This window comes from Pongo abelii, chromosome 10, assembly GCF_028885655.2.
Source record: "Pongo abelii isolate AG06213 chromosome 10, NHGRI_mPonAbe1-v2.0_pri, whole genome shotgun sequence".
NCBI classification, from domain to species: Eukaryota; Metazoa; Chordata; class Mammalia; order Primates; family Hominidae; genus Pongo; species Pongo abelii.
The window spans coordinates 29681634-29696369 of record NC_071995.2 but is presented as its reverse complement, the minus strand read 5'-3'; the positions used below and the strand labels follow the sequence as shown (position 1 = coordinate 29696369).

Sequence of the window (14736 nt, the reverse complement as noted above, 5' to 3'; positions counted from 1 at the left end):
AGTTCAAATAAAATACTAGCAAGTGGATGCTTTTGAAAAATAAGAATACAGCAGTCATGTGATACTCAAGCTGGCATGTGACATATTTTACATTGCTAAAATTCAAAGCAATCCTTACCAAAAAGCATTTAGCGTATATCTGACCTTTCAGAAAATGCACAAAAGACCAAAACTCTCAACAAAACAAACTTTAGTTAACATAGGTAATTAGTATACTGAGAATTTTCATCACAATGATTTTAGAGCTACTAAAGTGTATGGAGCAATTTTGCATCTTTTTTCACTCTAAGTAGCAGAAATTTCATGTGCCTAGTAAGTGAAATCTTCACTGTACCTAATTCAATACCCTAATATTTAAATATAAGAGGAAGAGAAAAATATCAGAAAATTCTCTTCATAAAATGATCTAAGTAAAGCTTTAGAAAACAATCTCCTCATTCCTTACTTTCTCATTAAGATGGTAAAGCATTTATAAGTACTATTCAAGTGCCCAGCATTGACTGGTTTTTGCCATGTGGAATATAATACACAGAATTAAAGATCATCAACTTAGTCAAGCTTCAGAAACAAAGACTGCAAAAGCAAAATGAGTTTGTGTGTCTGTATGTCTAGCTGTAGTGGCAATACCTTGAAATGTATAGGTACTTATAATGATAAGTTTTTAAAATGTATTCTGCTTGGCCAAATGCATGCAAACAAAATACCAAAGGGGAAAACCCTAGAGTTTGAGAAGATGATATAAAAAAATTAAAAAAATAAACCCTTCTGGTTTCAAAATGAATGTAATAATAAGTAACTAATTTTCACATGACCAAAAAACAATACAGAGAATGTTCAGTTTAGGCACCCACAGATGGGCCAAGAAACATAAATACACCTTTAAATCAGTACAGTTATAATTTATCTGGTGTGTGCATGAAATATTAAAACAAACTACATTTTCTTTTTTGCCTTTTTCAGGCTATTTTTCTACTTAGCATTCTTTTTAATCTGTCAACTACATCAAAATTCAATAATGTTTCAACACTTTTCCTATGTGGTATAATTTGTGAAATGTCTAAATCCCTTAAGTTAAAAAACAAAAACAACAGGGAGTATAAACATCAAAACAACAAGGTAAGCCAGAACCACGAAAACAACCTGTGAAAATCACTACAGAATGAAATTTTAAAAACTTCTCTATATGAGAGTTTCAAAAGGGAAAGCCCCTTTTCTAACTGATCTATCTTTAAGTAAACACGATGTTAAAAAAAAAAAAAAAAAAAAAAAAAAGTAGGGGGAAGAGAGGAGGCAGCTGTCATTGCCTTGAAAGAGATTCCTTACACAGTAGCAAAACAAAAATTTTAACCTAAATGTTCATACCTTATTTGCATCAAGCTGGAATTTTTAATGAACTGAGCTCAAAATGAGATAAAATAAAAACAAAATGTTGAACTTAATTTCTTGAGTGCTTTCCACTCACTATTATACCATGTTAGCAGGAATTCCAACTTTGAATTTTAACACACTGATTGAGTCAACTAAATACTTCCTTTGGAAAATTCTTCCCAAATGTTATTTAGGATGCAAAGAACAGTCATTTTGAGAATGAATTAACATTTGAATTGACTTTACCTCAAGCACTAATATCTACCTTATTAACTGAATAGATGTATATGGAGAAAGTTCTGAAAAGAAAAACGAGAAGTAAACACCTCTATGCAAAAAGATACTTTCTCTTTAAAAAGACAAGGCATCATATTCCTTAAGCTATAATGTTACATCTATTTTAGCAAATACGCCTGTATTTTTTTCATGTATGACTTTCTTTGATAGTCCCTCTGTGCTATTATACCAATCCTCCACTATAAAGAATTCTTTTCTTACTGTGATCACTTATCCCACATCAAGGAAAACAAGGCATAAGTTTTTGTTTTTTTTCATCTTGACGTAGGACAAGTTTTTGTTTCTTAGTTACAGCTAAAACTCACTTTTTTCTTAAGTATTAAAAACAGCAGTCCATCATACACTCATTTTGTTTCTGTTAGGGTTTGTTTCTCTCATCTTTCTTATATGGAAAAAAATTCTCAGTAATTTCAATGGGATACAAGATGAGCACATACACGTATGCACACTCACCCACAAAACCTTAAGAGACTCAATATTAATTAATAATAAAAATTAGAAAAATAATGGCTGAAAGAAAATAGAATAGACTGACCAACAAATATAAAAAGATAGGACAATGGTTAATAATTCCCATGGGGTAGCAGAATAACTTAATATAATTTTTTTAAAAAAAGAAAAACTCGACAAATATCTAGCCCCTACCTACACCTACAGATTCAGAATTTCCAGAAAAGAAAACTCCTTGGCATATGCATTTTTAAAAAGCAACACAAATGATTTACTATGCACTGTAGAAGTTGAGAACCAAAGGATTAAAGTAACCTGATCAATCACAACTGCTGAGTGGACCTTAAAACAAAAAAGGATCATGCTAATACAGTTCCTCATTATCTCAAAAATATGATACTCTACATAATAGATAAGATAGTAATCTTTGATGGAGAAAACTACAGATATTAAGAACTCATGAAGTCTGAGTGAGTGCATATATTAGAGAATGACAAGTTCAAGACAAAAGCCCAATTAAACAAGTAAAGGAAAATTCTTAGGTTGCTTGCGGTAAACAATCTTCAATGTGGCATGTGCCTATGTAAAGTCTTCCAAGATGTACATTAATTTTACTGTCGTTGATTATCAGAATAAAAGATTTTTGAAATCATGACATAAGAGAAAAAATAAACAAAACTAAGTAAACATTATGGGAAAATTTGGCATATGAGGCACATTAGGTTAGTTTTGTTTGTTTTCTTTTGTATTTTAACAAAATTTCACATCCTTTTCATCAATCTGTGGTGATCTATTTATTTTCTAAGTTAATGAAAGAATGCTGCCTTTAACTGAGCCCAAGAAGGTGAAGAGGTGGGCCACAATCTTTTATTCCGAAGTGGACATTTCTAAGAAGACTGAAATAAGAATCTGTACGAAGACAACCAACTAATGATCAGCTATGAGATAATGAAAAAGTATTGCAATTGCTACACTAAAAAAATCTGACACGTTACATATAGAAATGATAATGATAATAGCTAATATTTCTTAAGAGCTTAATTATTAGCCATGCAATATTCATTTTTCTCACTGCATCCCCACAACACTCTTAGGAATAGCTTCCATGGTTTATTCCATCACTTACTGAAGAAGAAACTAAAATAGTTTTTTTAAAAAAAAACTGCCCAAGGTCAAAATGTTTGTAAATAGCAGAAGTGGGGCTCTGATCCAGGTCTGTCTGAATTCGAAAATCTATGCTCTACTAACAGAAGTACTTAGCAGTCTCAAAGTATAAATTCTGGCAGGCATGTAACATTCCTTCAGGAAATCAAAGAATAAAGGTCTATAAATTATTATATAAAATCACTAAAGACAGAATAAGAATATTAGGCCTAATAGAACATAATAACTTTAGGTCTTAAATTGGTTTAAACATGGATTGGGTTACAGATTTTCTTTAGCCAGCTCCTGGAATAGATGATTTAAAGTTGTATGAACACAGAGTTACATACTCAAAATAAGTAAATTCCAATTGGATGAGGTCAGCTAATCTCTTAAATACAGGACTATTTCTAGGTGAATCAGAATGTTCAATTATTTGTGAAAAGTTTAAGTCCTATCATAACTTACTGTTATTTTTGAATCAGAAACAGCTGATCAAATGATTTGGGAGCTTTAAAAAGTGCTAGTTCATTTAAATGGTGTTAGGTACATAAGATATTGCTAACAAAAATGTGCTTTAGGGTATTGTTTTATCTGATTATCCATGAGGAAAATAAATATGGCACTTTATTAAGGTTTAAATTAATATTTGAAGCAACAGCAATTTTTTAAATGATAAGCCCAAAATATATATTCTAAAACTCATGAAATGTGCAATCTCAAATTATTCATGCAAAAGAACAGTCCTACATTTTAAAAAAAGAATTGGAAAAAGAAATCAGCAAAGATCCATGGGTTGAGGTGATCCAATACAACCAGATGATGTAAACAAACCCTCAACTTTTGTCAATGTACTGAGAGTAAAGAGAATGTCATGAGTCTTTCATAATACTGACCTCAGGATAATCATTTTTGAAATAAAGAATATTTGGAACAGAGTAACCACTATTTTAATTTGGATTAAAAAAATAGGAAAGTGGGGTGGAACTTCTGGAATGGCAATATGAGGAGCTAGCGGGGGGAACCTCTACTCCAGAATGTCATCTGTTAAGCAGGGTGTATTAGTTCATTCTCACATTGGTAGAAGGGAATACACAAGACTGGGTAATTTATCAAGAAAAGAGGTTTAATTGATTCACAGTTCTGTATAGCTGGTTAGGCCTCAGGAAACTTACAGTCATGGCAGAAGGTGAAGGGCAAGCAATGCACCTTCTTCATAGGGTGGCGGGATGGAGAAGTCCAAACAGGGGACATGCCAGACATTTATAAAAGCATTAGATCTTGTGAGAACTCACTCACTATCACCAGGACAACATGGGGGAAACTGCACCATGATCCAATCACGTCCCACTGAGTCCCTGTCATGACATGTAGGGATTATGGGAACTACAATTCAAGATGAGATTTGGAAGGGGACACAGCCAAATCATGTGACAGGGCAAACTGGCAAAGCAATCATTCAGTCTCTGGAAAATTGATCAAAGGTCTTACAACAAATTGAGAAACATTTATTCAAAAAAATGTATAGAAACTTGTATTAATAGATGTCAGTTACGAGAAGAAAGAATCAGTAAACCTTAAGAACTACTGATGAAGATCATACAATCTGAAGAACCGAGAAAGGATAAATAACAAACAAAAATGACTAGAGCCTAAAAATCATGTGAGACCCCATTAAGAAAACTAACACATACATAATGAAAGTAACACCCGAGAAAAGAGAAGTAGGAGAAAAAATATGAATGGCTGAAAACTTCCCAAAATTTATGAAAAACAATCTACACATATAAGAGGCTAAATGACTTCCACATAGAATAAATGAAAAGACACACACCTAGAAACATCACAGTCAAAATACTAAAAGTGAAAAACAGACAATTTGAAAACAGGATAAAAATAACTCATAGTGTATAAGAGAATGAAAAAGATTAACAGCTTACTTCTCATATGTAGGATAGAAGGCAATGAGATGACATATTCAAAGCGCTAAAATCAACCAACAAAAACTGCCTACAATCTTATTTTTTAAATAACTAACTTTAAAGAATGCAAGTGAAAAAATACACAAATTAATTGTTAGGAGATACAACTTATAATAAATACTAAAGGACCCCAACAAACTAGGCACAGAAGAGGCATTCCTCAAAGTAATAAAAGCCAAACATCAAACCACAGCCAACATCATACTGAATGGGAAAAATTTGAAATTATTTCCTCTAAGACCTGAAACATGAGATCAGATCTCATGAGATCTGACAGCTTAAAAGTGTGGCTCTTCCCACTTTGCTATCTCTCTCCTGCTGTCTTGTGAAGAAGGTGCTTGCTTCTCCTTTGCCTTCTGCCACGATTATAAGTTTTCTGAGGTCTCCCCAGCAATGTAGAACTGTGAGTCAATTAAATCTCTTTTCTTTATAAATTACCCAGTCTCAAGTAGTTCTTTATAACAGTGTGAAAACTGACTAATACAAAAAATTGGTACCAGGAGTGGGGAGCTGCTATAAAGACACCTAAAAATGTGGAAGCAAATTGGGAACTGGGTAAAAGATGAAGGTTGAAACACGTTGGAGAGCTCAGAAGAAGACAGGAAGATGTGGGAAAGTTTGTAACTTCCTGGAGACTTGTTGAATGGTTTTGACCAAAATGCTGACACTGATATGGACAATGAAGTCCACGCTGAGGTGGTCTCAGATGGGGATGAGAAACTTATTGGGATCTGGAGCAAACGTCATTCTTGCTATCCTTTAACAAAGAGACTCACGGCATTTTGCCTCTGCCATAGAGAATTGTAAAATGCTGAACTTGAGAGACATGATTTAGGATATCTGGCAGAAGAAATGTCTAAGCAGCAAAGCATTCTAGAAGTGAACTTTTTCTGAAAGTGCACAGTCATACATTCACAAAGAGATGATCTCAAATTGGAACTTATTTTTAAAAGAGAAGCAGAATATAAAAGTTTGGAAAATTTGCAGACTGACTGAACATGCAATAGAAAATAAAAACCCATTTTCTGGGGAGAAATTCAAGTTGGCTGCAGTAATTTGCATAAGTAACAAGGAGTCGAATGTTTATAGCCAAAACAGTGGGAAGATGTCTTCAGGGCATTTTAAAGATCTTCATGGCAGCCCCTCCCATAGCCCCTAGAGGCCTAGGAGGGAAAAATGATTGTGTGGGATGGTCTCAGGGCCGCACTCCTCTATGCAGTCTCTGGACATGGCACGCTGTCCCAGCTACTCCAGCTCTCGCTATAGCTAAAAGGGGCCAAGGTACAGCTCGGTCCATTGCCTCAGAGGGTGTAAGCCCCAAGCCTTGGTAGCTTCAACGTGGTGTTGGCACTGCAGGTGCACAGAAGGCAAGGATTGAGATTTGAGAGCCTTTGCCTAGATTTCAGAGGATGTATGTAAATGCCTGGATGTCCAGGCAGAAGTTTGCTACAGAAGAGGAGCCCTCACAGAGAACCTCTACTAGGGGAATGCAGAAGGGAAATGTGGGGTTTGATCCCCTACACAGAGTCTCCACTGGGGCACTACCTAGTGGAGCTGTGAGAAGTGGACCACCATCTTCGAGACCCCAGAATGGTAGATCCTCTGAGAGTTTGCACTGTATGCCTGAAAAAGCTGTAGGCACTCAATGCCAACCTGTGGAAGCAGCCACAGGGCTGTAACCTGCAGAGCCTCAGGGGGAGAGCTGCTCAAAGCCTTGGCAGCTTACCTCTTGTTATCAGAATGCCTGGATGTGAGACATGGAGTCAAAGGAGACAATTTTGGAGATTTAAGATTTAATGACTGCCCTGCTGGGTTTCAGACTCACATGGGGCCTGTAGCTACTTTTTTTTGGCCAATTTCTTCCATTCTGAATGGCAGCATTTACCAATGCCTGTACTACCACTTATCTTGGAAGAAACTAACTTGTTTTTGATTTTACAGGCTCATAGGCAAAAGTGATATGCCTTGTCTCAGATGAGACTTTGGACTTGGACTTTGGGTTAATAATACTGCAATGAGGTAAGATTTTAGGGGACATTGGAAGGCATAATTGAATTTTGAAATGTTAGAAGGACATGAGATTTGGGAAGGGCCAGGGACAGAATGACATGGTTTGGCTTTGTGTCCCCACCCAAAACTCATCTTGATTTGTAATTCCCATGTGTCAGGGGAGGGACTTGGTGGGAGGTGACTGGATCACGGGGGCAGATTTCCAGCATGCTGTTCTCTTGGTAGTCAGTGAGTCCTCATAAGATCTGATGGTTTAAAAGTGTGCACTTCTGATCTCTCTCTCTCTCTCTCTCCCCCCTGCTGCCTTGTGAAGAAGGTGCTTGCTTCTCCTTCACCTTCTGCAATGATTGTAAGCCAGGCAGAACTGTGAGGCAATTAAACCTCTTTTCTTTATAAATTGGTCTCTAGTAGTTCTTTATAACAGTATGAAAACAAACTAACATTAAGATGTAACAACTAAAAACATATATGTAACTAACAAAATATCCAAAAAATGCATGAAGTACAAACTGACAGAATTAAAAGCGACATAAACAATTCAACAATAATATTTAGAGATTTCACCACCCCACATTAAATAAAGGCTAGAAAAATTAGGCAGATTATCAACAGCATAGAGAAAACCTAAGCAACACTATAAACCATCTACCCGTACAGATATCTGGAGTACAGTCCATCTAACAATAGCAGGATATACATTTACTCAAGTGCACAGGATAGATCAGAGGCTAGGCCATAAAATAAGCCTCAGTAATTTTAAAAGAATTAAAGTCACCAAAAATAAGTTATTCAATGACAAAAGAATTAAAGGAAAAATATGGGTTGGATACAAAATTTGTGGTTAAAAGTTCTTTTTTCAGCACTTGTTCCATTTCCTCTGACCTCCATAGTTTCTGATGAAACGTCTATCATATTTCTGTTATTCTGTAGGTAAAATGTCATTTTTCTCTGGCTGCTTTCAAGATTTTCAATTTTTGGTTGAGGGAAGTTTAGCTATGTGTGTATTAAGGTCTCCAGAGAAACAAATCCATACATGTACAAATATACAGAAAAATTTCCTCTAAGGTATTGGCTAATGTGATTATGCAGGCTATCAAGTTCAAAATCTGCAAACAAGGCTGACAGGCTGGAGACCCAGAGAGGAACTAATGCTGCAGCTTGCACCCAAAGGCAGTCTATTGGCACAATCCTTTCCTGTTCAGGGAAGGTCAGTTTTTGTTCTGTTAAGGCCTTCAAATGATTGGATGTTGGCCACCTACATTATAGAGGGAAATTTGCCATATTCAAAGTTCACAGATGTAAATGTTAACCTTATCTGAATTTAAAAAAAATCCTCACAAAAACATTCAAATAAATTTGGCTCAAATATCTAGAAACCATTGCCCAGTCAAGCTGACACATAAATTAACCATTATAGTGGGTGCTGACATGCATTTTGTTTGTTTTTGTCTTTATCATATTTGCAGTTCATTTGGCTTCTGAAATATGCAGTATTATCTTTTGCCAAATTTGGGAAATTGTGAGCTAATCTTTCTTTGAATGTTTTTAAGTTTTGCCCTCTTTCTTCACTCCTTCCAGGACTTGGATAACATAAATTTTAGGTCTTTCATCATAATCCCACAAATTCCTAAACCCCTATTCATTTGTTTTCAGTTTGTTTTCTCTATACTGTTCGAATTCGGTAATTTCTATTTTTTTCAAATTTACTGATTCTTTCCTTATTTCTCCATTCCACTATTGAGCCCATCTCTGAGTTTTTAATTTTGGTTATTGTATTTCTACTTCTAAAATTGCCAGTTGGTTCTTCTTCATACAATCTATTACTTTGCTGACACTTGCTGATATTTTCTATTTTCACATTTGTTTCAAGAATGTTCATAGTCCCTTGTTAAAACATTTTTGTAATTAATGACTTAAAATCCTTGTCAGATACTTAAAATTCTTGACAAATAATTCTAAAACTGGAATCTGCTCAGTTCAGCATCTGTTGTCCTTTTTGGTTTTCATTCAAGACAAAATATTATTGGTTCCTAAGTATTTTTTAATTGAAATCTAGACGTTTGAAATCATGTTTCAGGAGATTTCTTCTCACAGGACACCACTCCAGCTGAGAAAAATGAAAACCTCCAGGTAGGGTGGAAGTCTGAGTACCCAACTCAGCCTCTACTAGCACTCAGCATACAGGGAACAAGGATCTCCTTGTTATTTCTGGACATGGTTGGGAGTTCAGCTTCCCACTAGGCCTCCACTGATACCAGTCCGGCTGTGAGGAGTAAGGGTACCACATTATTGTTCCCCACAAACCATCCACTGAAACCACAGAGGAGTGGCCTCATTACTACCAAGCAGAAATGACAGTCTTGATTCCCATTAGATATCCCTTGATACTTTCCCAACACAATAAGGGAGGAATACCTCATTAACACCAGCTTAGGGCAGAAGTCTAGTTTCCTAGATGGCCTATCCTGACACTCGTAGGAAGGGGGCATATTGCCCAGCATGAATTAAAGGCCTAGTTCCCTGCTCCACCTTCTTTAACACCACCCCAGTGAGGAGATAGAAGAGTTCCTCATTTATAATCTGATAAAAGTGAAAATCTAAGTTCTCTCTCTAACAAGCCTTCACTGCCATTTCTTCCTATGGTGTTTGATGGAAGTAGAATGGCTATTCTCCAATAGTTTTCTGTCTTACTAGGTGGAGGCTTTTGGTTAGAGAGAGTAGGCTTTTCATGAGGTTTGTTTCTATATGCCCATTGCTATTTCTGGGTTACTCACTTCTCCAGTACTTTGGTGGGACAAAAAGGGTAAAAAGAAAATCCAGGAACCCACTACTATGTAGTTACTTGGGTCTCATGGTTTCTAGCTAGTCTGCCTGTTTCTGTCTTACTTTCAGGGACTTATTTCAGGGACTATATTTTTATATAAAATATCCAGTTTTTTTTAATCTGTACTAAGTAGGAAAAATATAAAAAGTTATGTCTTCATATTTCTGGAAGCAGAAGTTTATACAAAGATAAGTTATCTTCCTATGCATTACATTTTAGGCTTTTGCCATTTTTGTTTTACTTTACTTGGTATTTTCCACTTTCTTTTCTAAGGAGTATTTTTTCAAACTCCTCAACAATATTTCAGCTCAACTGGGACATGAAAAAAGTGATTGATTACATCTAGTCCAGGATAACTAGAAGGATGTAAGGTCCCCAGGAGCCAGGACTGGTGGTGAGATAGTAGCAGATTTTTCTATTCCAGTTGCATATTTGAGTAAACACTTACAGGGGAGGGAGAGGTAAAAGTGTGAAGCCCTGAAAACTGAAATGTCAAGGAATGCTACGATTTTAAGTTCCTTCTTTCCTAAATATCATACGTAGTCATGGAATGTAGATATGGAATTATATCCCACTGAAACAAGGATTTGAATATTTTGCTCACTGCTGTATTTACAATAATCCCTGGCATAAAGAAGATAATCAATAATCTTTGTTGAATTAAGAAATGAATAAATGCAAAGAGAATGTTCACACAACTTTTGTTAACAATAGTAACTAGAGATATTTTGGTTTCCTTTTGAAATACCTAATAATTAACAAATCATCTATCAAATTTTCATATACTACAGTAAAATACGGCTTTAAAAATATTAATGAAAAATTACTTTTCTTGTTATTGTTAGTGTGCTTAGCCGTTTTTCTAAACAGGTTGCTTTTGATGTTTTAAATCATTTTTTGGTTCTAACTCCACAATATTTTCTTTGCTGCAAACATATTTATTGGTATAAATTTCAATACTGGCAACTAAGGAGGTTAAAATCATAAGTGAAAACTATTCTAGTATTTACAAACGGCATTTTGAAGAAACTTGGTTAAGAGCTACTCATTTCACATATTTGTCCAGCGTCATTACTTAGCACTCAGTTAAAGAGAAATGTAAAATTTTCAGATGTTATAGATGACTTGCTAAAATGGATTAGGAATTCAATCAAATTGCCTACGAAGTTATATTTAATTTTTTATTTCATAGCTCACAGTCGGTTTATAGTCAAAGGATATAAATACTTTTAAATCAGTGAAAATTCATTGCATATTGATTAATCATATGACTTGTTGAATTCCACATCTTGTACAATAATATTATAGTACTCTGAGGAGAAATATTATCAAATATATTGGATGTCATGTAAAATTTTGCAACGAAGGTGTTCTAAAATATGCTGATAATCAGCTTTCATAATAATATGGAAAAAAGGTAAAATAATTCATATAGAAAAAATCATAATGTGTTGATGGTTTGTGGTACATTACAGAACAAGAAGTGGAATGATTTTCTTCCTGATCCTACATTCAAGCATGAGAAGTTCATGTGATAATTATTTTACCATATGCTTCTCTTTTTCTAGATAGCAGGTAATTTGTGTTACTTTTTACTGTTGTACTGTTATTTTTATTGCTTTTCTTCCCCAAATATTTCTCATCCATGGTTATGGAATCTGCAAATATATTAGGCCAATTGTATTTTAATTCTTCCCACCCTCAGCGTTAGGGATAAAATAAGTTGTCAAAATCAATACTATAATAATATAGGACTTTTCCTCAACTCAATAACTGTAAAACTGGTTTATGTTAATAGAAAAAATATTAAAAACATTATAAAAGGGCTAATTATCATTGCTATAAAAATCAGACTTTGTTTTTTGTTTTTGTTTTTTTTTTGAGATGGAGTCTCGCTCTGTCACCCAGGCAGGAGTGCAATGGCGCAATCTCGGCTCACTGCAACCTCTGCCTCCAAGATTCAAGTTATTCTCCTGCCTCAGCCTCCCCAAGCAGCTGGGATTACAGGTGTGCACCACCATGCCCAGCTAATTTTTATATTTTTAGTAGAAACGGGGTTTCACCATGTTGGCCAGGCTGGTCTGGAACCCCCAACCTCAAGTGATCTGCCTGCCTCGGCCTCCCAAAGTGCTGGGATTACAGATGTGAACCACCATGCTCCGCCAAAATCAGACATTTTTTAATGACCTTTTTAACAATGAGCATCAACTACTATATTGGGTATGGTCACAAAAATGGCCTTTCATGTCCTAAGACATATCTAGTAGAGTATTTTAATACCCTAGGTGAAGAAAAAAAAAAAAACACTTTTCACTTAATTCTGGATCCACTTTTTTTCCTACTTTTATCCAAATGATTTTTCTTTTTTTTTTTGAGACGGAGCCTTGCTTTGTTGCCCAGGCTAGAGTGCAATGGTGCGATCTCGGCTCACTGCAAGCTCCGCCTGCCGGTTCACGCCATTCTCCTGCCTCAGCCTCCCGAGTAGCTGGGACTACAGGCACCCGCCACCATGCCCGGCTAATGTTTTGTATTTTTAGTAGAGACAGGGTTTCATCGTGTTAGCCAGGATGGTCTCGATCTCCTGTCCCCGTGATCCACCCACCTTGGCCTCCTGAAGTGCTGGGATTACAGGCGTGAGCCACCATGCCCGGCCCAAATGATTTCTTAAGGAAGCTTTTGACACTAAATTATCAACTAAAATGACATTAACTTCTAACAAGTCTAGTGAGGAAGTTTAATCAACAACACAAAAATTTCTATATTCTAACTGTAATAGGGATAATTTTTTATATTTATTATTATAATGAACAATGAAAAACAAAATGCCTATCTAAACATGTATGGTTAAACAAATTATGGTATATTTATACTGTGAAAACTAAAGAAGAGTAACAAAAATAGGAAAAGCTTGTTTGTACTGACACGAAAATATCTCCAAGTCAGTGAGTAAATACAACAAGAAAGAGTAAATTTAGTAAGATAACATTTTTTTAAATCAATTCAAAACTATATAGCATGTTATGAGCATATAAGTATATACAAGTAGATGGAGAAATCTCTTAGAAGAATGTACAATGGAACTGCCAATACTGGTTACTTCTAGGGAGAATTGTTTGAATTTTATTTCAATAAAAACATATTCATTCCTTAATTACTTGTAAAAGAAAAATGATCTAATGAAGTTTAAAGGGAAATAAAAATTTGACATTAAATGCTCAATGTGCTTTAAATATTTCAGCTTATGCAGGCACAGAATCGAATACTTTTTAAAATAATTTTAAATATTAATTTTTTACTGTATATGATACTGACATTATAATTTTTGTTATTGCTAAAGTGTACCCAAATCTATCTAATTTGTTTAAGAAAAGAAAAGCAAAAAGGTATAATAATATTTTTTCTGATATATTTCATGCCTTAATTTTTTTCCTGTCAGAGGAACCACAGCAGAGACAAAAAAGATAATCTAGCAACTAATTCTATATTATTTTGTGCTTGAATTTCTTTACCTGCTGATACTATATTCTCAAATATTCTCAAACTTTCTCAAATCCAGAACAGTGTCTAATATTACCTTTGTAATCCACTGAGTATGCTTTCAATGGATATTTGTTGCTGAATGGAAAGAAATTCTATAGCAAAATAAGACTACACATATAATTTGTATATGTTTGCACATACCTACATGTGTACATTTTTTACTAAAGTTATCCAAGGTTTAAAAAAGTAAACACTCTCAAACCTCTACCTTATATTCATCCACAATAATGCTGAGGGCTTCGTGACCAGCTTTCCTCATGTCTTCCAATTCTTGTTTATGTTTTTCCTGAAAGAAAAAAGAAACTAAAACCATGAGTTTTTCTTCTGTTTTGTTTTCAAAATAATAAAACCATAGACTTTTGCTGCTTCCACGAATGATTCAGTGGTTTGTGGCACATCAATGCTACAGCTGGAAACAAAGAGAAAATATATATATATGTTAAAGCTTTGCTTAAAAGCATTGGGGAACACTGAGGCAATGAGGAATTAAAGGGAAACAAGAGAAAAAGGAAAACCATGTTGAGAGGTGAGATAACACAAGGCAAAGGTGCTTTCCTTGAGGCATCTGCCAATTCTTGACCTGGATCAAGAGACGGGAAACCCTGCGTCACTGAAACAAGCCTTGGCCTCTATATTTCTAATACATCCCAAAGTTTGAGAACCACTGGAATATGATTAGCCCCCAATTCTACCTACCTAGGACAGGAGAGGATGAAGTCTCTTTGGACACTGTTAACATCCTACAGTCTTTCCAGTTTTTCAAATATGATGTCCAGCTTCCGAAACAAAATTATCAGAAATAACAACAGAAAAAAAAAAAAAGAAACACCCCCCGCCCCCCCACACACACAGAAAACAGATAAGACAAAAGAAATAGGTCCAGAGATAGGTCCATAGGTGGTTTTGATGCTAGTTATCACAGAGTTTTTAAAATGTATGTAAGAGTTCTTAACACATCCAAAAAACAGAAGGGAAATGGAGAAAACAGATAGGATAGAGATTTTTACCAGAGAACTGGAATCCATAAAATAGAAATTCTAAATCTATGAAATATGTACTATTAATAACTCAATAGATGACATAATCAGATGAAAGAGAGCCGGAAACAGAATTAGGAAACCG

General features: G+C 35.1%; 1 protein-coding gene across 1 annotated transcript in view; it reads right to left on the bottom strand.

Moving 5' to 3' along the window:
• CCDC91 (coiled-coil domain containing 91) overlaps nt 1-14736 on the bottom strand; it is a gene marked incomplete at its 5' end in the record, with an annotated part of 278933 nt that overhangs the window by 160663 nt on the left and 103534 nt on the right. Inside the window, 1 exon segment of the mRNA NM_001133835.1 lies at nt 13823-13900. Coding sequence (NP_001127307.1) covers nt 13823-13900 — 78 coding nt within the window.